At 42.6% G+C, this 26,869-nt stretch overlaps 2 protein-coding genes across 4 annotated transcripts in view; one reads left to right on the forward strand and one right to left on the reverse strand.

Moving 5' to 3' along the window:
* RPAP2 (RNA polymerase II associated protein 2) overlaps positions 1-1,135 on the reverse strand; it is a 51,382-nt gene extending 50,247 nt beyond the window's left edge. For all 3 annotated transcript variants that reach the window (XR_014549637.1, XM_083620665.1, XM_083620666.1), the window contains exon 1: positions 1,001-1,135. Coding sequence is in view for 2 of the 3 variants with exons in the window: in XM_083620665.1 (XP_083476791.1) it covers positions 1,001-1,055 (55 nt within the window). In the remaining variant the exon portion in view is untranslated. The remainder of the gene's footprint in view (positions 1-1,000) is intronic.
* On the forward strand, positions 1,041-26,306 carry GLMN (glomulin, FKBP associated protein). The gene is made up of 19 exons (XM_083620676.1): positions 1,041-1,180; positions 2,719-2,779; positions 3,688-3,813; positions 5,138-5,257; positions 6,517-6,625; positions 9,516-9,762; positions 10,352-10,454; positions 11,733-11,920; positions 13,110-13,163; positions 13,749-13,779; positions 15,863-15,952; positions 17,912-17,953; positions 18,045-18,118; positions 18,292-18,376; positions 19,224-19,333; positions 21,553-21,616; positions 25,139-25,262; positions 25,702-25,784; positions 25,917-26,306. Exons 2-19 carry the CDS (start codon positions 2,741-2,743, stop codon positions 26,031-26,033), a joined length of 1,806 nt encoding a protein of 601 aa, XP_083476802.1. The 5' UTR covers positions 1,041-1,180; positions 2,719-2,740; the 3' UTR covers positions 26,034-26,306.
* The last annotated feature ends 563 nt before the right edge of the window (positions 26,307-26,869 follow it).

Consider the following 26,869-nt stretch of genomic DNA (forward strand, 5'->3'; position numbering starts at 1 on the left):
GGCGAAAAATATGGTATATGCAGCGCTTTTCGTTTAGCTACAGTGGCCCGATTTGAGTACGTGAGCCATGCAAGCTTAATTGAAAGCAAGTCCTATGGCTGTGTTGGGTGAGGTTCCCCTGCCCCAGATGAACTGGCAGGTGCGCAACACAGAATCCTGTAGAGTTTGAAGGGGCCCAAAGGCTGGTCTATCCCAACCCTCTGCAGTGTGGGAACCAGCCCGGGCAGGTGGCCACCCAACCTCGATCCCAGTCATGTTTCGCAGAGGAACATTTCCCACAGCAAACACTCAGTAGCAACTTTATAGGGAATTGCCTCTTAACAGCACAAACCTATGCCCCACCTGTCAAAAGCAGGGACCCACCCTATTCAGTGGTGGTCGCTTCTGAGGAAAGCAAGCCCAATGGTAAACACCAAAGGACACAGCAAAAGGAGTTTGGGTGGACTTAGCATGCATGGAAATCCTCAAAAATGAGTAAAAATTCTCGATCAACTGTAGTTCTGCCCACCACAACCACTTAAAAAAAACACAACTTTGGGGGCTATCTCCTCCCCCCAAAGCTCAACTTCCCCCAACAACAAAAAATCCTGGCTATGCCCAACTTGGTGCCAACTTGAATAAAATACTGGGGGGGGGGGGGGCAGGTAAGCCCTAATCGACCACAAGACACACCATTAGAATGGCAATGCCCAACAGCTTGTGGGGAGGCCTGTCCCCCTCAAATATTTTAGGGGGGCGTTGAAGGGACCTCGGGCCCCCAGGTGGGTGGAGGAGTCTGGCGCTGTGTGTGTGGCATGGGGGGCATTTTGTCCTCTCACCCCCGACGCCTTCAATCTTTCCCCCCCCCCCCCGCAATTCTTTCGCCTCGCGGTCACCCCTCCAGCAACGCCGGTTGGTTCGTCCCCTCCCCGTTCGCTACGCACGCACAGGAAGCGGGGAGGAACGGCCCACGGAAGGAAAACGGGGGTGCGCGCGTGCAGCGCCGTCGTCTCCCGTTTACCTGCGCGATGGCGGCTCCTAGCCTGGGCGGCGCTCCGCGGCTTCTCTTCCGCCATCGCCGCCTCTGAGCTCTCAATCGCCGAGGCGCTGTCGCGTGGGGCGGCGCTTCCGCTACTGCTGCTGCCGGCGGCCGCCTTCGCCACAAGGCCCAGTGGAGGTTGCGGCGGGGCTGCTCCTTCGGGTAAGCGGAGTCGTCTTTAGTTTATGGTGGGCTGACAATTAAAAAAAGAAGGGATAGAGAGAAGGAGCGGTGGTGACTCAGAAGCAGCAAACCCGTTTCTCTCCGTTTATAGCAGAGCTTCCCAAAGTTGGGTCTTCCAGCGGGGTGATGGTGGTGTTTTTGGACTACACTTCCCATCATTCCTGGCTACTGGCCCTGCTAGCTAGGGACGGTGGGAGTTGTAGTCCAGAAACCCAAGTTTGGGAAACCCTGGTTTGTAAGCAACTGAACTCCCAGCTTTTTCATTTTAACCATTGGGGTATCTTTTTTAAAAAAACGCTGCTTCAAATGAAACATTAAAGGACCCCTCTCACATTTCTCTCTTCTTTTTAATTGCATAAAAATAAAAAAAGGGTTGTGGATGTGCCACAGCAGTGCTCAGAACTGTAATAATATGCTCCATAGGCTGCAGTAAGCCTGAGGCGTGCCCCATTTAATTCGGATTAAAAGGGCTTGAAAAACTTCCCTTATAAGTAGGAGAGCAATGGATGTTGAGGCTGCCTTCCCACCTCCATTTGCCCGGACAGATGAGAGCTTGAGTCTATTTGGAGAGCAGCAGGCTGAGAGAGGCTGCTTTGGGATGAATTCATTGTGGTGTAAGCTTTCGTGGACTTCTGTCCACTTCATCAGATGCATCTTCAAGGCGTCATGGTGGAGGGGATTGAAAGGCATAAAAAGTACAGATTACGGCATTTGGGTTAGCGCCAGGACCTATGCAGGATCAGTATGGTAACCCTTTACAGAAGCAGTGATGATATAACAGCCTAGGTGACGGTTCTTGGTTAATGAACATCTGCAGTGGGGAAGGAAGCCATTGTCTCTATTCAGGCCCAAATAAATAAAGCTGAACTTGCTGATGAATTGATTAGTTTACTTTAGGACCTGCCGCCGCTTGGGCTCCCAGGCAGTGGTGCTGTTGCAGCTTCCAAGGTCGCTTAATTGCTCACCGGTGGGCCAAAAAATGGTAATGGAGACTTAGCCTGCCACCATGTAAATCCACAAGCTAATTGGTTCTCTTGCCATTAACAGTGACAGCTGCATTGCCAAGCAGTCCTACTGATGGGTGGGAGAGCCACCCTAGTCTGCCCTGCTGGGGCACATCAGCCCTAAGAAGTACCCCAAAATGCCTAGTTTGTCTGGAGGCCTGGAGAACTGGACATCGATAGCCAATGTGGTTCTCCTGCAGATGCTACTGACTAAAACTCCCATCATCCCATGGCATTGGCCAGTGTTGACTGCAACTGACGGGAATCCCAATAACTGGAGGACATTACATTGACTCCTCCTGGTGTATGCAATACAGAGGTACAAGAGTCTGATTCTCTACAAGGCAGCACCCTACCTTTGCTGACTTACTTCAGTAGTTTTCTAGCTGGTCTGTCCATAACTTTCTGTTGGTGAATGTCAGCAGGAGGGAAAAGGAAAAGAAAGACATTCAACCAGTTCTGATTTAGTTTAAAGTGAGTCTCATTCAAGTCTGTCTTTTTAATTTCTTATAGAGTCCTTGAAGATCAGGAAATAATGGCTGAAGATGAACTTCGAGACATCATACAAAGATGTGTAAGTGATTGTTTTGCTTGTGAAACTATACCAAGTGGCAAAACCTACTGATCTAATAGTTTTTACATTCCCCTGTGAGGAAATTTCTGGGGGCCGCAAGCCAGTGCAAGATGGGTTTATGCATTAGGTAATACCCAACCACGCAAAACTCAGAGGTTTCTGTGGACATACCCTCACCTTCCCATCTGTCTAGGCAAACAAGAGGCATTGTCATAGTTCAAGGGCACATCCCAGCCAGGCAAAAGCATTCAAGGAGCGTGTGATCTGTTGCTAGTGAGAGTGTGGCTTGGGGAGAATCCTGAGAGGTTGGTCGAGAGGCCAGGATGACTCGATGTTGTCTCTGGGCTTGAGTTTCTTCATCCTTACTCTACAGGTAACACAGTACAACATTAATTGATCATCCACTCTGTTCTTCTGTTTGGGGACTGTTGCTACTACCCTCCATTTGCCTAGCAAAAGCAAAAACACTTTGTGTCTAAACCTTATCAATAGGCAGTAGTTTGGAGACAATAATTCTAAAAGACCGTGCTTTTGGGGGAAATACAAAGGACCATATTCAATTCATTCATTCCACTAGGGAGAGCTTGTACAAGGATGCCTGCTACTGCAGGATTTTCCCCTCCTTTCCTGCTACTGTGTCCTCCCCAAATATTCTGGGTTGGGAGAACCCCAGAGGAGTAAAGGGATGATTGTTCTGTCAGCATGTGCATTTTGGGCTGCTTGAGGGAACAATCCCCTTAGCGCTGCATTGAATACAACCCTAAGTCTCTGAACTTGCTGTCAGATTTCTTCTGTATGTGACTAAAGAATCTTCTTCGGCTTAATACGGAATCAGTATTGCATCGTGAAGCTAAAGTGTTGTGCATTTTAATTGCATATTGTGAATTACAATGGGAAACGTGTTCTAGCAAATTCTGGAAGAAGAGGATTTCAAAGGGGAAGACTTCAACCTTTTCCAAGTTGCGGGACAGAAGTGCTTTGAAGAAGGTTATGTCGCCGATGTACTGGAAGTTGTTCAAAATGAGAAAAACAAGGTGAGTTTAAAATACATGTTTGTGTCATAATTACTAAAACCAACTGGAGGTAACTACAGATTTTGGCCACGCGCACGTTGCTGGGGCAATAACATTCAATTGCATTTCTTGGGAACATCCAGGCTCACTCCCTTCTGCCACCAAGGCAAGGGAGCCGTATTAAAACGGTTGGAATGAAAGGAATTGACCCTTTTGACTGACTGGGCTTCCACCCTGTGGCCTGACAGTTTATAAACTTAGGATGTCATGGGAATTTTCCACACACGCCTGTGTTCTGAAATGTCACTGAGCCAGACCCGGTGTCAAACGACCATTTGACAATCAGGGCAAGACAGTAGGATAAACTTCATCATGGCATCCCTGGCTTGTCTGTTTTTTGTGATGCTTCTGGGAGGCTAATCCACACCATTCTTCTAAAATGTGCTGCCCCCCCCCTCCACTGGACTATGGGGCCTGCCTTTTTCCTTTTCTCCAGTTAGGCGATAGATCGACCACTCCGTGGCATCCACCCCTCCTGCGTTGCTTTGTTTTGGGACTAGTCTCTCTCTCGGGAGGAAGGTTTCTGTTTTTGAATTGCACCAAAACAAAAACTAAAAGGAGATTACAGCAAGGAGGCATTCTTCTGGCCTTTCCTGGATCTTGGCTTGGGTCCCATAGGTATAAGGAAACAGCAGACACTGAACTTCATTTGTTAGGGAAACACCAGATTCCTCTGAACCCTCATATAGAAGTCGCAGTTGGTTTGGCTGCAGCACAATTAGCAGGTTCTCTCTACACTTTCCTCTTAATTGCAGGGCAAGTAATATTTGCAGTATAACAAACTCAGTCTTGTATTTTCCCAGTCTTGCTCTAATATAGATCCTCCCAAGGCAGGAGAGCTACTTCTTTGCATATAGCCTTTTCAGAGAATCATAGAATTGTAGAGTTGGAAGGGACCCTGAACTAGTTCAGTTCCCTGCAATGCAGGAATATGCAGCTGTCCCACACAGAGATCAAACCTGAAACCTGGGCATTGCCAGCACCACAGTGTAACTGCTTTCTGGTACTTTCATCTCTTCCATTGCGAGTCAGTGTTTTTAAAGACTCCATCTCAACAGGTCCTCATTAGACAATTCGCCATCTTTAGTCTCTTCCTGCTATCTCCATAACTAAGTAAATGGTGCAGGCAACCTGTGGGTGGACTTGTGTCTCTATGCAGAAATACCTTCTTTGTATTTTTCAATAGTGATGTTTCAAGCTGCAAAGCTGCTATTGTTGCTCCCAATACGGTGCACATTTTGTTGTTGTCATATAAATTGCTGTTTGGAACATTTCCTCCCTATAGGTTATTGTCAAAAGCATGGGCTGGAATCTTGTTGGTCCTTTAATCAGGTGCCTGGTGAAGTATAAGCAAGATGAAGTTGAGAGAGAACACTGCCTGAAAATATTAGATAAGTTGATGGAGGTAAATCACAGCGTCTATCCTTCTAGCTGCCTCGGGACTCTTCTAAAGAGTATATTTTAGCTTTCCTCTGCACTGATTGATGGGGTTGGGAGACATTCTTAGGATCTGAGCTCCTTGAGGGAGTAATGTTTATGTGTGGAAGTGTGTGAGGATAGGGAGAATGCTGGTCCTTCAGTGGAGAAAAAAAGAGTTTACAGTCGTACCTCGGCTCCCGAACGCCTTGGGAGTTGAACGTTTCAGCTCCCGAACAATTGAAAACCAGAAGTGAGTATTCCAGTTTTCAAACGTTCTTTTGGAAGCTGAACATCCGACGGGGCTTCCATGGCTTCCGATTGGCTGCAGGAGCTTCCTACAGCCAATCAGAAGCCACACTTTGGAAGTCAAACGTTTCAGAAGTCAAACGGACTTCTGGAACGGATTCTGTTTGACTTCCAAGGTACGACTGTACTTAAATGAGCAACAAGGGACCAGGTGGATTGGGTTTGCATGTAATGCTAAGCCAAACCATGGTTTAGTGCAACTGCACAAGTTCACAAGGGAGGAGATTGCAGCCACTGTGTTCCTCCATAGTTTGACTTAGTGTTGGGGTTGCCAATATGTGGTGTACACAGACGCTAGTGCAACCAGCTGTGCTTTCTATGGTGCCAACAAAAGGTCTCTGTAAATATCCCCTCAAAATGCACGAGAGACTGTTTGCTGCCCTTCTCATTTCCTGTTTGCACTGACTCGGCCTCACACTGAACATGCCACCTTAAACATTTCATTGAGTGCATGGATCGGACGCCCACCGTTTTGTGATCCTGTCTCTTTCTCTGCTGCTTTGGATGTGGCAGCTGTTTTGTGTTATGCCGTATTCCCACAGCAACCATTTTGTGACTGGTGCCCACAGCATTTTCTCAAAATCACAGATGTAGCCACTGACTCAAAAAAACCTTGGCAGCCCCTTGCTTAGTGTACCTTTCAAACTGGGCTTGTAGTAGCTTGTAGAGGAGGTTGCCTTGGGTAAGATTTTCCAGCACGTACATGGATAATTTTAGATCTCTTATGCAAGCATATGCAGATTTAATGACTGAACAACCGAAAACTGTTTAATTTTGCATTTTATGGGTTTTTAAGAATAGGGTAGATGTCATTTATTATTGTATAAGATGCACTGGTTTGCCCTATGCTTGTCGTTGTAAAAATGGTGGCTTGTTATCAAACGATGTCAAAAATAAACATTACAAGCAACATATCACTGGCTTTCTCCTTTCTTGCAGCTGTGCAGTCCCAAAGAGCTTGTGCTGGGTTTCTTGGAGCAGGTTGAACAAGCCTCTGGGGAATATAGATCTCAAACTATTTTGCTTTTACTGAAGCCTCTGCAGGAAGGTAATGAGCATTTATTTTCTAGATACTGGACACAAGAGAGGGTGGTGGAGCACCTTGCCAGTTAAGAGATGTCATTCAGTTGTGACTTTTTAAGGGACAGCATCCTAAGTGATGGTGGTATAATTATTGTTTACTAGTACTTATATATTATCTCTATATGATATTTATGCCTTTTAATTCTATCTATCTATCTAATATTTTTATTAAATTTTCAACAACAACAAACACCACAGCAACCAGTATCAAATCCATAAAATGGGATTCTCTGAATCCCGTGACACTCCCCCCCCCCCCGTTCCTTTAATTTTCTTTTCAACTGCATATCATTTCTATTCCAAATTATTTTTCCTACCTCAAATTTCCTATACAGCGGTACCTCAGGTTAAGTACTTAATTCGTTCTGGAGGTCTGTTCTTAACCTGACAATGTTCTTAACCTGAAGCACCACTTTAGCTAATGGGGCTTCCTGCCGCCACGCTGCCGGAGCACGATTTCTGTTCTCATCCTGAAGCAAAGTTCTTAACCCGAGGTAATATTTCTGGGTTAGCGGAGTCTGTAACCTGAAGCATATGTAATGAAGTGTATGTAACCCGAGGTACCACTGTACTGTTTTTTAAAATTACAAGTGTTCTTAAAATCCTGCCAATGTATTAACAATACTTTTGCAAATACATGATAAACATTTCCCATTCTTTTAAAAAATTTCTTGTCATCTTGATTTCTGAGCTTTCCAGCTAATCTCACCATTTCAGTATCACCCATTAACTTGGTTTGCCAATCTTCTTTGGTCCATCAACTTGGTTTGCCAGTCTTCGTTGGTCGGGACTGCTTCCTCTTTCCGTCTTTGGTATCCCTGTTAATTCTGCCCTCTAAGCAGCATACATGTTTGTAGTGAGTCTGTGGCAAGCTGTGCAGGCAACAAATGAAGACCAGAAAAACGTGTGTTGGGTTAAAATTAGTCCACAATAGGTTTGATGTAAGTGTTGGGTGTGTATTCAGTAGTCAACCAGCCTGCCTACCAGTTGACTGGCACCCAGAGTTGACCAGCATGATGGTTCCTGCATAGTGCAACTCACTTTTAGCAGACCCTGTTTGGAGATTGACACTGTGGCTTATTAGCCCCTGAGTTGTGATTCTAGATAGGAAGTGCTGCTCTCCCACCCCCACTAAGGATTCAGCCCCATGCCCCTTCCACCAAACACTTCTGGCAATTGCTATGAAACAGGCAACACCTAGCCAATCCCTGGCCCTGAGTGCAGTAACTGACAGGTGTCCGTAGCAATTAGCAAGGTCTAAAGCAGGCTTCCTCAACCTCGGCCCTCCAGATGTTTTGAGACTACAGTTCCATCATCCCTGACCACTGGCCCTGCTAGCGAGGGATCATGTGAGTTGTAAGCCAAAAACATCTGGAGGGCCGAGGTTGAGAAAGCCTGGTCTGAAGAGTGAGCTGAACTACTCCATGAGGACAGCCAAAAAACACAGCCAAGATGAGAGGGAAAGTTAAAGCAAAACTGTGCCATTGAGTCTCTCTATCCTTTAGATCCCTGGAGCAGACCTGTGTTGGTGAAATCTTCACCCAGGTTTGCTCCTGAGCTCTGCCCACCCTACAGGAGCCTAGCTTTTGCTGATTGGCTACTTGGTCTCTCAGGCATACCCAGCTTTCCCATCATGCACCAGAAATGCCAGCTGCCTTCACTGCCACCACCATGCTGAGGTGCAAATCCACTCCCAGCGATGCACTGGAATGGAGATTCTCTCTCTCTCCTTTTTTTTTATCCTTGCAACAACCCTGAACAACAATTTATCTCCTCCTCCATCCCAATCACCACTCTGTGGGTGGAAATATTGTCTTGGATCAGACGATGCAGCTGCACAAGTAGGAACATCTCTGCTTCCACTGAGGAGAGTCCATGATCTTTACTATTTCACTAATCCAGAAGCATTGGGTGTCGTTCCAGAGGGTCCCCGCAGCTGCTTTTGGGTGATGGTGGACCCAACAAGGGGTTACAGCAGGAAGCACAGAATGAGGAAGCTCTTCTATTCTGCCCATTCCTGGTTGCTGTGTTCCTCCACTATTAACCCTTTCCTTCTTATTGAAGGAAAGCTGAGGCTGACTGAGATAAAAACCTGCCCAAGATTACCCTGAGAATCCAGAGCAAAATTAGTTGAGCATGGGGTTTGTGTTTGTGTCTGCTGTTCCAAAAGAGAAGTTAAAAAATACAGTGTGCACATTAAAGCCCATAATAACTTGGTTACCAACCTATGGGCTTCCTATCTAACATTGTTAATTTTCAGTGGGAAAGGATATGATTGAAAAACCAGCTACATACAGTCGTACCTCGGAAGCCAAACGCCTTGGCACTCGAACGTTTTGGCTCCTGAACGCCGCAAACCCGGAAGCGAGCCGGTTTGTGAATGTTCTTTTGGAACCCGAACGTCCGGCGTGGCTTCCGCGGCTTCCGATTGGTTGCAGGAGATTCCTGCAGCCAATCGGAATCTGCGCCTTGGTTTCTGAATGTTTTGGAAGTTGAACGGATTTCTGGGACGGATTCTGTTTGGCTTCCAAGGTACGACTGTATATTCCAGTTCTAAAGTAAATTTAACTTTATTGCATTGCATTATATAACTTGAAAGGGAGAGGTGTTGGCTTTTCTTGTACCATGTTCCAATGTGAATAGTATTAAGGCTTCTGAGCTCCATAGAACACCTCAGGGAGAACGTGAATGTCCATTTCTGAATGAGACCTTGGTGAAGCTTAGAATCAACAGCTGGTGTCGATTCAACAACCCCATTTTACTCAGTTCCTTCTTGGATGGAAAAAAATTTATATCTAACTATTACAACGTAAACCTTGTAACGAGCATTTTGGAATTGTTTTTCTTTGTTTTAGTGCTTCTGAAACTCCAGAATAAGAAAGCCTATTCGGTGGGGTTGTCATTGTCTACCATTTTGAACCAGATTTCGCTTCTGCCAGTACCTTACACAAAGCAACAACTACAAGAAGACAAGCATGGTCTTTGCCAGTGTTGCAGTGCTTTAACACCTTTTGTGAATCCTTTTGTGGAGGAGGTTGTTAAACACATGGAGACCTCATCAGGTGAAGATTACAAAGAACTGAAGGAGGAATTGCTAAAATAGTAAGTACCCCCCCACACACATAACTTTTGCTTAAAGTGGTTTTTATAATAAAGCATGATGCTATGTGTTTGCCAGCAGACAAACATGTTTGTGCATTGGGCTGACAAGCAAAGTAAGAAATATACAGCCAAGACATAGGCTGCTTGTTTGTCTTTACGTGAGGGACTTCCTGGGCTTGTATACCCGGCCTGCTTTCCTTCAGGTTCTAAGTGACAAAGCTTATTTTTTAAATAAATAAATTTAGTATTTCAACTATTTCAAAATAATAGAGCAGAATCCATTGATAAGTTAACAAGAAAAAGGCCCACAAAGGTTCCACACGTTTCTCTTTCCCGCCACCCCAAACCAGCAAAGTCTTTGGTAGCTACAGGGCTTGTATATCCTGCCTTTCTTCCTTCAGGTTCTAAGCGACAAGGCTTGTTTTTACAAAATAAATTCAGTATTTCAACTATTTCTTGGCGTTGTGCCAGTTCCTAAATTCCAAGGTGTGTTCTTTCTTCCCTTCAATTTCAATTTCCGTTACCGATGCCTTTTCTAGTGGTTATCATGGATGCTTCCTGTAACGTGCTTGGACGCTTTGGTTTTCAGTTGCCTGAAAAGCTTGAAATATCCCCTGCTAATGGCAGAGCTGGATCAGTTTCCTGAAGATCCTCCTCAGTATTCCCTAAGGCAGTTTGCTGCGGACATACTAGTAAGTGCACCTTGAGTGTTTATTTGGTAGTGGTGTTTTTTGCCATTTTTAATACATGTGAAATAACAGACTTCCTCCTCCCATTTTCAGGATTCATATATGGATTCTCTAAGGTGTGGGGGGTAGGGGGACCTCAGGCTGCACATGCTTGTATATTTGGCTTTTTCTAACATAACAGTGAACCAAAATAGAGCTTGTAATTTGGTAGTTTGAACAGGTGGTCACATATCTGATTTAAACCTGTATTCTATTATGGCTGTTTACATATTTTGAGTTGAGGATATTTTAGGGTGCCACCATCATTGGTGTTTATTATATGCAAACACAACTTTCCATATAGATCTATTAAAAAATCCTCAAAGTGTTATAAAAAGATATAAAAATATTACTGCAAAGAGAAAGTTGCATCTAACGCCCTCTCGTCAGATGTCAAGGAGATGAATAACTATATACAACTTTTAGAAGACATCTGAAGGCAGCCCTGTATCAGGTGGTTTTTAATGTTTGATTTTTTAATATTTTTATATGTGTTGGAAGCTGCCCAGAGTAGCTGGAGCAACCCAGCCAAATGGCTGGGGTATAAATAATAAAATTATTATTATTACAGTGGTACCTTGGGTTACATAAGCTTCAGGTTACATATGCTTCAGGTTACATACTCCGCTAACCCAGAAATAGTGCTTCAGGTTAGAACTTTGCTTCAGGATAAGAACAGAAATTGTGCTCCGGCGGCACAGCAGAAGCAGGAGGCCCCATTAGCTAAAGTGGTGCTTCAGGTTAAGAACAGTTTCAGGTTAAGAACGGACCTCCGGAACGAATTAAGTACTTAACCTGAGGTACCACTGTATAACAAAAAGCAAAAGCTGTATCTAAGGAGAAGTTTAGATTACTCCTATTTTGTGGAACACCATCCCTGTTGAATTATGACAGGCACCCACTATTTCAGCCTTTTTAAAAACAACTAAAGACATGCTTTGCTTTGACAAGCTTTTTCAGCAGGGTGGAGTATTTTTAAAAAATAGGTTGCTGCCGTGAGTGTTTGTTGTGTTGTCTTTGTGGGAAAGTTAAATCTTATACGTGTGTGTGTGTGTTTATTGTGTGATTGCAAATTACCTTGTGACTTATGTTAAAGGTGATTGATAAATTAATGAAATTTAAATACAAAAACACGTTTATGAAAAAAAAATCTATTTCTTTCCTATCACTTTGATGTATCTTGCTCACTATACATATCTCTAGGCATGGAAAACAGCAAGTCCTCTTCTTTTTTTCCAATAGGGCATTTTGCTGGATATTAGAGAATTGCTCCCAAAAGTATTCTCTTGGGATAGATGCAAATATGAATGCTGGGATGAGGACATACTGGAAATGGACAAAGAGCAATCAGCAGAGTCTCTGGCATGTCTGTCTTATATGGTGTTTGTTCAGGACTGCTTTGGTATTGATTGCCTTCCAGTCGTCTTCAAGTAAGTACTTTAAAAAGAGAGGGATTGGAGGCTTGTGTCAGGGACTGTGCTGAGGAGGGCTGCACTGAGGAGGAATGGTGGGAGCCACCCCCTCCCCCTGATCCTGAATCTTCCCAGGAACAGGAGGACAGCGTAGATTTGGAACAGCGGTTTGCAGAGGGGCCTAGTTCAGATGGCAGAAGCTGGGAAATACTGGATGGGGAACAGCTAGAAGAAGAAACAACACTGGGAGAGAGAGGGGTAATAGATTCACAGTCGTTGGACAGCATTCCTCCACTGCCCTCCCCAAAGTTGAGAAGAGCTCAGAAAGTCTCAGAACAGAAAGCGCAGAGGGCACAAGCTCAGATTATAAGACGTAAGAGTGGTGTAGGTTAATAGGGACGGAAGGGGGAGTAAGCCTTAATTGGGAGCACTGCCATTTCTAGGGAGACATGTTCTTATGTCTCTCACTGTGATTATTAAAAAATCTAATTGGTAAGATGTTTCTTTCATTTGATCATCTTATTTACTGCCACGGGGGAGGAAGCTGATTCCCCAAAGCCTGACAGGTTTTAATCCGGGTGACCCCACAAAGCTTAACAAAAGGTGGTTTTCTGTTGTAGTTGAAATTTAGGGCTTATCCACAGCTCCCTTCTCGGCGCTCTTTCCAGGCACAGTCCTTGCTTTAAAGCTCCATGTCTTGAGCGCCCTTTTATTTTTGCTCTGGAGCTTTCCCCATGAAAACCTGCTCTTTACCGATCAGTCGGAGCAAACACCAATCTGTGGGAAACCAGAATTAACATTTGCTGTGATTGAGAACTAGAGAGCAGATTTTCACAGGGAAAACTCTGGGCAAAAATAAAATAAAATGCTCAGACACAGGGTTTTTTAGGCACGGGCCTGTGCCTGGAAAAAGCATGACAAAAGGTAAGTGTAGACAAGCCCTTAGTTACATATGTATATAACAGTGGGCAGGCAAGTTAAAAAAAATAAATTGTGGGATAGCATCTGTTGCGAACTTATTCATATGGCTGGCTTGCTGTGTGTTGTCACTTGCACTGATAGGCTACAACTACACCTGTTTTAAGCATAACAACATCTGCAGGGCGATAAGTTCTCCACCCATGGTTTAACATAGAACGCATGTTATTTTCTTGCCTAGATTTTGTGTATCTTGTAGGTTATACTTATGAATTACTCTTTATTGTAGCCCATCATACATACTGCAGTGCAACATGGTGCATGTTGGAGTTCTGTTGAAAAGGTAAGCTATCCATCCCTTTTCTCTTTTGTTTCTGTTTTTGTCAGCCTGTTCATGAAAGGGAACAATGCTTTAATAAAAAATATAGTTAAAGAAGCTTAAACCCAAAAAATCATGCTGAGGCAGCTTTGTGCATTTTGAAAATGTAGTAGCTGTGACAGTGAAGGCTTGAGCCTACCAAAATTGGTACCTAAACTCAAGCTTCAAATGCTGCTGCTTTAACCTAAGTAGATCTGTTCTTCCAAGCGTGGTCATCTACATTCATATGCTTGGGTTGGGGAGGGTGGCAACCGTCACAGCAGTAGATTGCAACTGGAGTGAGGAATTGTAGCAAAAGTTGGCGCAGGATCTGACCTACAGGAGTACCATGTGACTTAGGCAGGATTGTTTGCATAACCCAGGCACCTACAAAAGCATCACAGGGAATTGCTCAAATTGAGGACCCTTTGCAAAATAGTTGCTTAGGAAGGAGGTCTGAGGCTAATATGTTGGAAACAGAGCACATCTTGGCTGTTAAGAGAAAGGGCAACAAAAGATGGATTTTTAACTGGCATTTTTTAACTGATAAGTGTTTTAATTTTTTTGCAGGACAGAAGAATCTATTTTATCAAAAGGACTTGTAAGTGCAGTGTTTATCTACATGCTACCATTCCCTGTGCTTTCAAAAAGCATAAACTCAGTCTCGCTGGCTATTGTTGTCATGTTGGTTTTTGTAAATTAATGGAGGTGTCCTTTTTTTTTTTTTTTTGGCCCAAGGACCACATTCACCCTTGGCCAACCTGTGGCAGCTTGGGTACCAACGGAAAGTGTAGCCACCCTGCATACACTCTGGCCTATGGGAGCACACAGCCCCACCACCTGATCCATGCAGGTCAGCTGAGAGGAAGGAGTGCCCCCTGCCTGCTTATCAAATGAACAATCTGATTACAGCTGAGGGAACAATCTGCATCTGTGCACCCCATCACTGTCTAATAATAAAATATGTTTTTGCTGTTTCTGGCAAAAAAGAGACATTGGGAGGGAGGAGAGATAATTGCTGTGGAGGCTGATTAGGCCCCCAAACTTGGGGGTTAGCCACCCCCGTTTTAAATGATGAGATGGATGTGAGTTTGCGGCCTTCATTATATGTCTACCTCGGAGTAAGTCTCCCTGAACTCGGTGTGACTTGTTTCTTTATACAGAAATAGGATTGACCGGCATCACTCTTGATTCCGCATATAGCTTTATTGGCATTCATTTCAGCTGCATGCGTTTCCATGGAGTTTACTTCTAAGCAGATATCTTTACGGCTGCAGCATGACTTGCCCGTAAGCATGCTTCTATCCGTAGCATGTGCACTTGCACAAAGTTTAAATGCCTGCCATGGCAATTGCAGAGGCATAAGCTGGACGTGCTGTAAGCAAGATTGCCATTGGTCAGTCCCTAGCCGAGTATTGTCTATACTCTGGATGACTAGCTGTGGCTCTTCGGGGCCCGAAGCAAAGGGCTCATCTTCTACCTGATCCTTTTAACTGCAAGCGCCAGGGATTGAACTTGGGCCCTTCCGCATTCAAAGCACATCTCCTCCTCCTGAGCTGCAGTCCCTCCTGGCCTAATCCATTAAACACTGTTGCTAAGCAACCAGGCCCTATTAATTTGAATGTAGTTTGCTGAGGAGTTGCACCCACTGCAGCTGAAAATAAATGGAGGCACGCTTGACGGATTGTGCTGTGTTTTTGCTGGTGTTTTTAAAACACTGTCAAAAGCCCTGGGGACACTTTTAATTCAGGCCTTCGTGTAGAGTCTGAAAACATGGCTACATTGAAACAGTCTAAGCATATTTGCTCGGAATGGATAAAGCCTGTTATACTGAATCTGCAAATTCCCAACATCCTGTCAGGCACGACTAAGGCTGTGTACACCCCGTATATTTAAAGCACATGACTCCCCTGTGGCCCAAATCCTGGAGTCTGTAGTTTGTTAAGAGTACTTAGGGATTGTATTTCTGTGTGGGGTGAACGACAGTTCCCCAGAAGGAAGCCATGTGCTTTAAATGTATGTTGTGTATGTGGCCTTAAAAACAGAACCCAGGATGGGGCTACAGTGAAGAAAAGGTAGGGCTATTATTAAACTAGAAGAGGTTTGATTCCCAGGGTCATCAGGAAGCAGGTTTAGCCACTACCCCAGTGATGCCTCCTGAACACACCTTTCCCCCATTCACTTCAGAGGGCTCAATAAGAATGTGGCATGCGGAAGGCAAACCCTGATAGGATCCTTCCTGACCAGGATCCCACTAATCTTGTTTACGGAGAATCGTGGCATTTCACAAAGGTCCTTGTGCGTTCTAAGTCCTTCCTCCTAACCTCCACCCCATCTGCCATAGTGGCGACCATTTAGCTAACTGAAAACGAAAGTGGCTCCCAATTCAATGTGGGACTTGCATTCCAGTTAAATGTAGGATTTCTAAAGTACTCGTTTGTCCAGTACTTTAAAGTCCTGCCTTTATGTGTCGCCCCAAAACAGGTACATTCGCCTCCATCCGTTGGTTCAATTGCACAGAAAAGGCTACGATGCTTACGTGTGCAGTTCTTTTAACGCTCATAGTGGTTGCTCTGTTCTGCCTGGTTTTCTGTTCTATCAGTTGGGAAATGTTCTTTTTGCGCAAATGAGATTAATACCCATGGTCCTTCAAAATCAATATACTGTATTAACTTAATTTGTAGGCGCTATTGGAGAACTGTCTACTGAGGCTGGAAGATAATAGCCTTTTGCTTGAGTATTTGGAGTTCAAAGGCTTCATTACAACACCTCAGGTAATATGATGGAAACCATAAACTTTTAATTACACATGCTACACTTTCTAATGTGTTATTTCCCAAGTGCTTTGAAAAGAATATAAGCTTTAATTATTTACCCAACGTTTTAATATGACTAATACAAAAAGGCTTCAGACGTGGCTAACTAAACAGGCTGATACAAACAAACATTAAAAATCTTCAATCAGAGGCTTAAAGCTTTCAGCGTACATTCTTTTTAAGATTTTATTTCTTTCATTTACTGGGATGTGCTCCTTGAGGATATTTTTAGAGCAAAAAAGGAAGCTTCGCCTCTACCTACGTTAAATAGTCCTGTAGAGAATTGGTGAATGGCAAAGTGGAATGAAGTCTATCCCATAACTTCATAGAACTTTGGAGACATGGCTATCAAATTCAGTACATGTATGTTTCAAGTTAGAATAGCAGTGTAAGCCCTTTCTCCATTTTCAAAGGGGGCAGCAAAATGCAGTGAAATGAGTTCATTGAAACGTACCACACCCCACCCTCCCACTATATATAAGGGTCTGGTGACTTCTGCTTCAGTGTATCTGAAGAAGTGTGCATGCACATGAAAGCTTATACCAGAACAAACTTAGTCGGTCTATAAGATGGTACTGGGCAATTTTTTGTTTTTTTTATTTCGACTGCGTCAGACCAACACTGCTACTTACCTGAATCGGAATGAAAGTTTGTGAACACTTTCAGAACCTCATCCTATATTTTAAATGCAAAGCCAAGCTTTTGCTCCTGCATTTTTTCCCCAAATCCAAAATACATCCTAATGTGATATCTGAAGTGCAGCCTCTTGAACACTTCCCTTTGCTGTTTTGGTTATGAGTATTTTTGAAACTTCCAGCCAAATCCTTTGAATCTTTACTAAGTCCCACTGACCACAGTAGAACTTGACTCTCTAGTAAGTGTGAACCTAGGATGGCAGCTTGAAGCATATAGGAGCAGAAGAACAAAATGTTGTAAGAGGAGGAGCCAACCAGATAGTTGCAGCTGGTTTTCCCACCTTTTAAGTGTGCAAAGTGAAGTGAAGAGCACAAGATGGTTCTTTTGTTGGTCAAAATGAGGATGTGAATAGGATTTCCCCAGAACTATGATGTGAGAAGGCTCCAGCAGGAATATAGAAACATTGTGAGCATAACTTGATTCTCTTTCGCATGTATGCAGACTGCACAAAGTGCTCACTTAAGTAGATTATATTACATGGGGAATCAACCAGTTAGGTAAAGGTAAAGGTACCCCTGCCCGTACGGGCCAGTCTTGACAGACTCTGGGGTTGTGCGCTCATCTCACTCTAGAGGCCGGGAGCCAGCGCTGTCCGCAAACACTTCCGGGTCACGTGGCCAGCGTGACGAAGCTACTCCGGCGAACCGGCACTAGAGCAGCACACGGAAACGCCGTTTACCTTCCCGCTATAAAGCGGTCCCTATTTATCTACTTGCACTTAAGTGTGCTTTCGAACTGCTAGGTGGGCAGGAGCTGGGACCGAACGATGGGAGCTCACCCCGCCACGGGGATTCGAACCGCCGACCATGCGATCGGCAAGTCCTAGGCACTGAGGTTTTACCCACAGCGCCACCCGCGTCCCTAATCAACCAGTTAATGGACTTCTTTTCTTCTCGCTATAATCTTGTGGCTGTCTTGGACATAATACGGTATCTTGAGTTGATGCATCTCTGTCACTCTCTCCTTAATCCACTTCTCTCTGCCTTTATTGCAGCTAGTACACTTACAAGATCGCTTACTGCCCTGACCCCTCCAAAATGTGTATGTGCAGTATTGTGGCTTAAGGACGGAGTTACAGCTTTACTGCTCTGTTGCCTTTATTTTTGTGAGTTGCAAGTTAGTTCTTTTTAAACAGCATTTTAAATTTGTTTTCGCTCTCAGTGGGGTTGTGTTATCTGAATTTCCATTTTATAATTTGTATTTTCCCTTTTTTAACGGCAGGATTTGGTAAAGGTCATGACGCTGTGCCCTTTTGAACATCTGGTACGTAACTGGGTGTCATGTGGTTTTAGAAGTGTTGCATCTGAAGTGCAGTTTTCCTGATCCCCTCCTTGCTACGTCTGCTTCCATTTAGAGAAAGAAGAGTTTAAAGATTTTACAATTGTATATAGAGAAGTTTGAAGAAGAGGGGAAATTCACATTGTTCAGGTATGTCTGTTCTCAGATTACCCCCCCAAATCAGGCAATTTAGAGTTCCAATAACTGTTCTTTTATTTTACCATAAATTGGCCTTATTTTTATTGCAGTCTTTTATTCTCTAGTTGTGTTGCAATTATATGGTTTAGGGCATAATATTTCCTTTTCTATCTTTTGTGTCGCAGGTGTTTGTTGAAGACAAGTAACCATTCTGGGGTAGAAGGATTCATCATTCAGAATATTAAAAATCAAATTGATTTATCCTTACAGGTAAGGAAGGTTACTGAAGATAAGAAAGTGGAAAAAATGTACACCTGTGTATTAGGGTGGGGATTCAAAGTGGTCCATGGATACACACTGTTGATGGTAGTTTTGTAAAAACAGAGAAAACAGTACTTGAAAATGCAAGTGATCATAGAAAGGGCCTTTTTCGTGTAGTACAACTATCTTTCAGTGCATTTATAAAGTGCATTTATCTCTTTTCTTGCTGAGGCATTCCCACTTATTACCACATCCTTGTGGTAGAGTTAAGAGGACATTTTAAAATGTGACACCTCTTTAAAAATCCAAAACCTTGTAAAGCTGTATGATTCATGTAGCTTAAACACGTTCATAGAAATGTAAGCAACACTTTATTCTAATTAGTATTATTATACTATTTGGGTTTAGTGGCCATTGGTGGTGTATTGGAACAATTCTCATCTTGAACCTGTTTTAAATACTAAGGATCAATCTTAAAGGAGAAGGAATTAAATAATAATGCAATGTTGTGGAAAGACTGTGTCATCGTTCACCCATAATGCTGACTCAAACCATAGCCTGGCATGAGTGAACAAGCAAACAGGCTTCCAGAGAGCAGATCACTGCCACTTTGCACCTTCCCAGTCATTCTGTTGCAAATGAGCTAAGCCTTACCTGTTTGACATAGCCTTACCTGCAATCTGGGTCTATTTTAGGCAAGAGTAAGAAGCAATAATATATGGTTGCTCATATCATGCAACTGGAATACAAAGTTAGTAGTCTCTTTTCTGGAACTTGCTCATCTGTAATATTGATACAGCTCCTGGCTGCACAAAGAACATATCAACTGTTTCCTATTCTGTATGTTTCTTTTCAGAGTACAACGGGAAGTAAGTTTTTTACTGGACTCCAGTTGGCCTCACTGTTAGACATAATACTGTCCCTTCCTGAAGGTGCTGAAACTGATCTCCTTCAGAACTCAGACAGGTGAGATGATAATTGCAAAAGTATTTTTGCTGAGCCCCCCCCCCGCCCCCGCTGCCTTCAGTGCAGCTTTTAAAACAATGTTGGCAACTTAAGTTTACTAACACTTAGCTTATTTTACCAGAGCTTTCTGCACTAAGATCTACAGGTGATCAGAAGACATCAGACTAGAATTGCAATTTGGGGGGAGAATAATCTTTGGGTCTTTTGCTTTTGACTTTCAGTAATTAAGACCATGTTCCTAACTATAAGTATTAAAATGTGCATCAGATTTCATCTTGTCTTTTAGTAGGCTTTAAAGAGCATTGAACTTGTGCCTCTTCTGCAGGAACTCCAAACTGTTCCAGTGTCCAGCATCTTTATTCCTCGAGAATCCCCAGGCAGTCTAAATGGCCATTAGAGGGACTGGACATTTTCTGGAAACTTTCCTCTAAAGGAAACTATAGAGCCTTTGTAATGCAATCGTTTTCTTGGGCTTGGCAGTTCATGGAGCTGAGGATAGATGTACATAAATCTGATTGCCAAGAAAGTAAGCACTCTGTACCCTCTGGCAAGGAGGACTCTTAGTGGCCTGTGTCACTTGCCCTTCAGTTTGGAGAAAAGAAACACTAATTGGCAGTTCTCCCCCTGTGTTCCCCCTCCCCCACTTTGAATGGAGACTTAGGGAAGAAAAAGCCTCCATCCTTCATCTCATTTGTGCTTTCTAGAGGACTCAAGGAATTGGTAGGTAAAGGTTAAGGTGACCCCTGACCATTAGTTCCAGTCGTGACCGACTCTGGGGTTGCGCCGCTCATCTCGCTTCATTGGCCGAGGGAGCTGGCGTACAGCTTCCGGGTCATGTGGCCAGCATGACTAAGCTGCTTCTGGCGAACCAGAGCAGCGCACAGAAACGCTGTTTACCTTCCCGCCGGAGCGGTACTTGTTTATCTACTTGCACTTTGACGTGCTTTCAAACTGCTAGGTTGGCAGGAACAGGGACTGAGCAACGGGAGCTCACCCTGTCATGGGGATTTGAACCGCCGACCTTCTGATCGGCAAGTCCTAGGCTCTGTGGTTTAACCCACAGCGTCACCCACGTTCCTTCAAGGAATTGGTACCAAAGGATAAATGAAAGCCTGGCTATAAGCCAATCCACTATTGCTGGCTCCTGATCAGAGAGGTATGCTTTAGCTTACAAAACCTCAGTGGAATCTGGTTTTGAGACGTCACATTTGGATCTTTCTGATATCAATGGAACGACTAGAAGTGAAGAGAAGCTGAGCTTGCCTGTAGCATCTTTTGGGCAATCCAGAGTTGAATGAATGTGTGAGAGTTGAGAAAGGATTGTTGTAGATGGCAAAGACTTCTCACTTCTACCTAGTGGTCACCACTAGGGTTGATGAGTGGTGGATCATCTGCCTTGCAAGTTCAGTCCCTGGCATATCCAGATAGAGCTGGGAGAGTCTCTTGCCTCTGAAACACTGGTCAATGCAGACATTACTGAGATAGATGGATCAGTGATCTGATCCTGTATAAGGTGGCTTTCCATGTATCACTGTTTGATTTTTGATTGCTGAAGAAATTATCTGGAATGCAAGTTATGTTCTGTATGTGATATTACCACTTCAAATAGTGAGTTTGGAGCGTTGGCTCGATTTTCTGTTACTGTACATGCCTAAAGAAAGCTGCCTTCTGTTCATCCCATGACATGCAGATACAAAAAGACATGACTATAGTAGGAAAGTGGGCTAGCTATGTAGTTTCAGTGAGACAGGCAATCCAGTAGGATGGTTATTCTGTTGGAAACAAGCAAGATTCAAACTGAATGATTTACCCCCCCCCCAACAGACAATCAGTATAGTTTATTGGTCAACCAAAAAAGGTTTCAGTTGTTCTCTTGTCTGTTTTACTGCTTTTTATACCAGTTGCCTTGGAGGCCTTGGAGTATTCTATTATACCTGCTAAATTACTTGCCCAGTCTTACTGTAAATTAACACTCCAAAGGAGCCCATTTGGGTATAACTGGCTAATTCCACTTGATAAACTATAAAAGTCTGCAAAGGTTTTCCAGGGATGCTCTGCAGGAGGGAGGGGAATCTAGCCTGCTCCATCTTTTCTTCATTTTTGCAAGATCTATTTTGTATTCCAGCATAACCTGTTTCACATTAATTCCTCCAGTGGCATCCTTCTGTGGAAGAAAAATGTAGAAGGCAAGGGATTGATTCTATATTTCTAATTTGCAGGATTATGGCATCACTAAACCTGCTGCGATATTTAGTCATTAAGGATAATGAAAATGATAATCAAGTAAGTGATGAATTAAAAAAAAGACCCTGCTACATTGGGGTGTGTGAGAGCATGCATGTGTGTGAGAGAAAGAGATGTGTTAACAATCACTGAAGATTTGTGAAAAAGAATGCAGTTGATATACTCTTAAATGTGATAAAGCTCTTTTTTTATCTATGTGTACCGGAGCAGAAATTGAATTGCCACATGTAAATAACGCTTCCTTGGTTACATAAAAACGAAGTTTTAAATCTCTGAATTTTGCACATTTCCCCAAATATATCTCTACAAGACATTTGGACTTTGAAAGTGCCTTTTAATTTTTAAATATGCTACTTCATTGCAGAGAATTTTTCCATGAATGTTCTATTCCTTCTCAGTATGTAAGGGATAAAATAGCAATGTCAGGGTTTATTCATGAGTCTTTAGACAACTTAGCCTTGAAGCATTTATTCTTTAATTTTCAACTGGGATGAAGCTCCTTCATTTTCTATCCTTTTCTGCAGCTCCATCCTCTAAACAGGTCAACCGTACAATAGGGCACTTGAACTGAATTTCAGCTTGACAGTTGATTTAAGCCAACTCTGACAATAGCAGGAGTGATGGGTTTATTTGAATAAAATATGTATTTGTGTCCATCTTAAACAGTCCATGATGAATACCAATTTTCTTAACAGGAGAGACTGCTAATCATCATAAGATTTCTTCTCTTCCTCCCCCACAGTAAAGAAATATGAGAGTGCACCCTAGTATCTTCTATTCTGAGACTACCTAAAGCAGTGCTTAGCATGCCTCTTATTATATAAGATGTGAAATCTGGGCTTGTTGTGTCAAGGCGATGAGTAGACTGAATTTAGCATTGCAAGCAAAGCTCTTGAAATCAATAAGAAAAAGAGAGAGCAGCAGAGCCAGATAACAGCAATATAATTGCTGCTGTAAACATGCTTTACTGAACTGTTGTCTTTAGCTAAATTCAGTTCTGCCAGAGGGCAAATAGCTCAGCATCTTGAAGGCAGCCCAGTTTGGAGGGTTCTATTCTGATCTGGCAAATAATTTTATGCCTCTCTAGCAGAAGCAAGGCTTCACCTCCATTTTCTGAGTGTATTTAATACTGTTGCCCTGTTCACTGAACTCTGTTTTTGAAGACCTTGCACCCCAGCTTTATATAAATATTTAACTTGCTAATCATGTAAACTACCTTACATATCAGTTTTTATTAACAAATATTAGTTAGGGTGCATCAGTCAAGCACACAACCTGATCTGGATCAGTATTAAAACCTACTGATTTTAGTGGATTTTGATTATTTGAGGGGTTGTGCATGATGAGGTTCCATTGAAATCCCTTTTATTTCAGTGGGATTTAGGTACACCTAATTTTGGATTATTCCTGTTTTACTGTTTCTGGAATTGTAGTTTAGTGTGTATAACTAGTAAGTGACTTTCCTGTATCCAGTTTGGAATTAATGCATTTCAAAGTTGTTTAATTAAGACAATGTGTGTTAGACATCTCAAATTTTTAATCGCTTTTGCGCATCATTTGGAAATTGGGAGTTTACCATGGTCAGGAGATCTTGCCAATGACTTAGAATGAACAAGAGTGGCAGGGTTAAAGGCTTTTATTTCCCATGGTGTCAAGCCTTGGGTCACTTCTAGGGTTACAATGGGGCATAGACTCTAACTCCCTCCTGATCTAGATGAGATTTTCCCCTGCCCCAGTAATACAGACACTCCCATTCAGCCCATGAAGAGTGGAGGCTGCAAGTAGTATATGTGGCACATTCAGAACATCTAGGTACCATTAGAGCTGTAGTTTATGGGAATAGTCAAGCTCTTTTGACTCCGATGTCTAAGAGGAACTCCAATTCCTGTCTTCCTATCTGTACACACTAAAGTTAAGAGTAAGGTTGAAATATTCAGGTTTCCTTGGGAAGGGCTTGAGCAAAGAGTCAAAGGATATCTTAAAACTATAATTGTACTAGCAATAGATGTTTCCTACTGAGCACTTTACTGGAAATGTCTGTTCTTCAGCCACCAAAGCAGAAACAACCTGAAGGTGAGGAATGGTGAATAAAATACCTTTTGAGCTACAGCTTAGTAAGGAGTAGACTGGGGCAATCTTACCCATGAAGCTTATTAGTTAAAGCTTGTCAGTTGAAAACTTTATTTTGAATTTCAGTGATTTTTACCACTGTGCACCTTTCTCTACATGATTATTTTTTACTGTGTATTTGGCATTTGCATTGTCACAAAAGGCACAGCCACACTAATCAGCCCATTTCTCCCTGCTCCACCTGTGCACAAACTCCTCTGCCCATCTCTGGCCTTAACACATCCTACAACATTGAGTATTCATAGTGCTGCTCTAGCTTAACATTCAACGGTTGTAGCACTTTCAAGTGAAACGGCTTATGATTGATATGGTGGTTTTTGCATGCTCATATCCCTATCCAGCTGCTGCATCTTGATGGATAAATGGACTGTGATAATCAAAGGAGCAATTTAGATTTAAATATTGCCACAGGCTCAGCATCAGATTTGTTTCCTAATGCTCTTGAGTGTGCACCATTTAGCTGAGGTTCATTGCCACTTAAAAAAAGCCAATGTAGCTTTAGAGTTTTCTGGCTGCTTCAACCCTAGGTAGACCACTTATCCCAAAAAACACCAATAAGTTCTGTGTCAGATACATTGTTAACCAGGAATTGGCATGTTAAACACTGCGAGCAAAAAAGAAACTTGCATCTTTGGACTGCTATATATTGTACAGCAGCATAGATCCTCTAAATGGAACAGGCATGATAAGTAAACCATCATGCACACTTCTACTCGTCCATAATAACTATTCTTTGATACAGCTTTGAATACCACACAAGTTGTTTGTACTTTGATTACAATAAATAAACTGGAGAAGAGAATTTCTGTACATCTCTTAACACAGGAAAAACCTGTTTTCTGAATTGCCTAGAGAGGAGGGGAACTCTTCGACAGTCCTAGATCAGTATTTTCATTTGATTGCCAATCACAAGAGCATTTTAAAAAACAACAACTGTCAAGGGTTTAAATTGTAGCAAGTCAGAAGTAAAACCTATTTTTCTTAATCTCAGCCAAGAAAAAAGCTAGCCAAAAGTCTAGAATCTGTGCAGCTTATTTCATGGTCCTTACACAATTGGTAGCCAAGCAGCCAGATTCATTGACTGCCCAGCAAGGTGTGTGACTTTGAAATATCTGTCACACCGCAACATGTTGCTCGTGGGGCAGTACTGGGTTGGATGAGAGGCAGGTTATGCAGACCTTTTCCATAGGACACCCTAGCAAAGATAACATTGAAGCCTCATTTACAAGCATGCCAAGTGCTGCAGTTAGAAGGCTGGAGAGGCTACATGGATTTAGCAGATTGCAATATAGGTCAGCATTACAGGATACTTCTTAAACTCCTTTCCTTCCTTAGACCAGCAGATTATGTGCCTGAAGAAAACACTCTGTTAGCCTCGTGGCTCTCGCTGCAACATTACAAATTGACCCCCCCCCCTCTTTCTTTCCTAAGACCTGTGTGTGGACAGAACTTTGCAAAATTGAAAGAAATTTCCTGAAGCCCTTGCACACTGGACTTAATATGTCAAGAGCACATTATGAAGCAGAAATAAAGAATAAAAAAGAGAACAAAAGAGGTTAGTTGACTTCATTATTCGTCTGTGTATGTAAGGTTTAGAAATTGTGTGCAAGTAGATCGAAGCAGGAAAGGCAGACTGCATTTTAGACAAAAGACTATAGAGATTTAAAGAGAGAAAAGCTGACATATTTGTCATTATTTTTGTGTGAGGCTGCAGTCCTGTACCATCTGTCCTGGCAGCATTTCATCAAGGCTTTAGGCAGAGATCTTTCCCTGAGATCTTTAAATGAAAATTAAAGGACTGAGACCAAGACGTTCTGATGGCCAAACCTGTACTCTGCCATTGGAAAGTAGTTATATTTGGTCACAAAGATCAGAAATCTGTGGCTCTTTAAAAAATAAAAGTTCAAAATTGATTTTACCATATGATGCGCGTTTGTCTAGTTTTGCCTATCAAGTAGACACACACTTATTCTTGTATAAATCTCATGTTATAGAATCTCAAGTTTCCAAGAAGATTTGCTCTTTAACAGTAGCTGGAGAAAAGATGCCCCACATGACAACTGAAATGGAGCTTCAGGTGAGTGATCTAGTTTTGGAGAAGCTGTTAAAATGTAGGAAGATGGGCTTTAGGTTTCTTTTGTATTCAAAGTGAATACAAACTGGTAAATATTTATGCAATAAGTAACATTAATTTTCTCTAATATTTCAGGTTCTCCACTCGGCTCTTTACACGTTTGATTTGATAGAGAGTGTTCTTGCCAGGGTAGAAGAACTCATTGAAACCAAAACAACTGCTGCAGCTGAAGAAACTACTAGGATCAAGTGATGCTTTCTGCTTCCCTTATCCCAATAGTGTTTCACATTGTGCACTCTGTTTCTACTTCTGTCATTATGACTTTACTTGAAAAGATAAAAATACCAACCTTTTAAGTATACACCAAGTCATCATTATATAGCTGCTGGAAAAGAAGGTCCAAGAATACTTTTTCTGCACCTTCAGATTTGAATGGAATTGTTAAACCTGACTGGTATTTTTACAAAATACGTGTAGAAGTGTGTCTTAGCATTCATTAAAAATGCCCGGCCAAGATCAGTGAAAGGAAGCCTCTGGCAATGTTTTTTTTTTTTTTTTTTGGCAGAACTCCCAGGAGCATCTATAACTATGAGGTTTCATGGGTGGGTGGGTAACACACTGAACTTTTTCATGGCACAGCCTGTTTTATAACCCTACTGTGACATAAAGCACGATTCAATGTAATGGCAAAACCGAAATGGGAATATGTGTTCTATCTCAAGGATTCTTTTTCAGTGACCAGAACTGCAGAAGATTTTCATTTTTTCCCCTTAGGCACAGGTTTATACACACCCTGTGGTGGGCCTCTAATTTTCACCACCCAAAATACACCACTTAGAAAACAGCCAGCCTATTTGGTATAGACCTCAAGTATTCAGAAAATAGCAAGGAAAAAGCAAAAAATAAAAGTGATAAATTCCCTTACTGGCATTACATCATACCCACAAGGAAAGTAAGAGAACACAAATGCCTCAAGATGTAGGATATGGGAATAAATATAAATTGGCATGTGCTGTATTGACATTAGAGAGAGTACATTCTAAACTTGCAGTGTAGATACTGAGAACCCATTTCAGTTATCATAAAAC

This window comes from Podarcis filfolensis (genome assembly GCF_964270895.1).
Source record: "Podarcis filfolensis genome assembly, chromosome: 6".
Classification (NCBI taxonomy): domain Eukaryota; kingdom Metazoa; phylum Chordata; class Lepidosauria; order Squamata; family Lacertidae; genus Podarcis; species Podarcis filfolensis.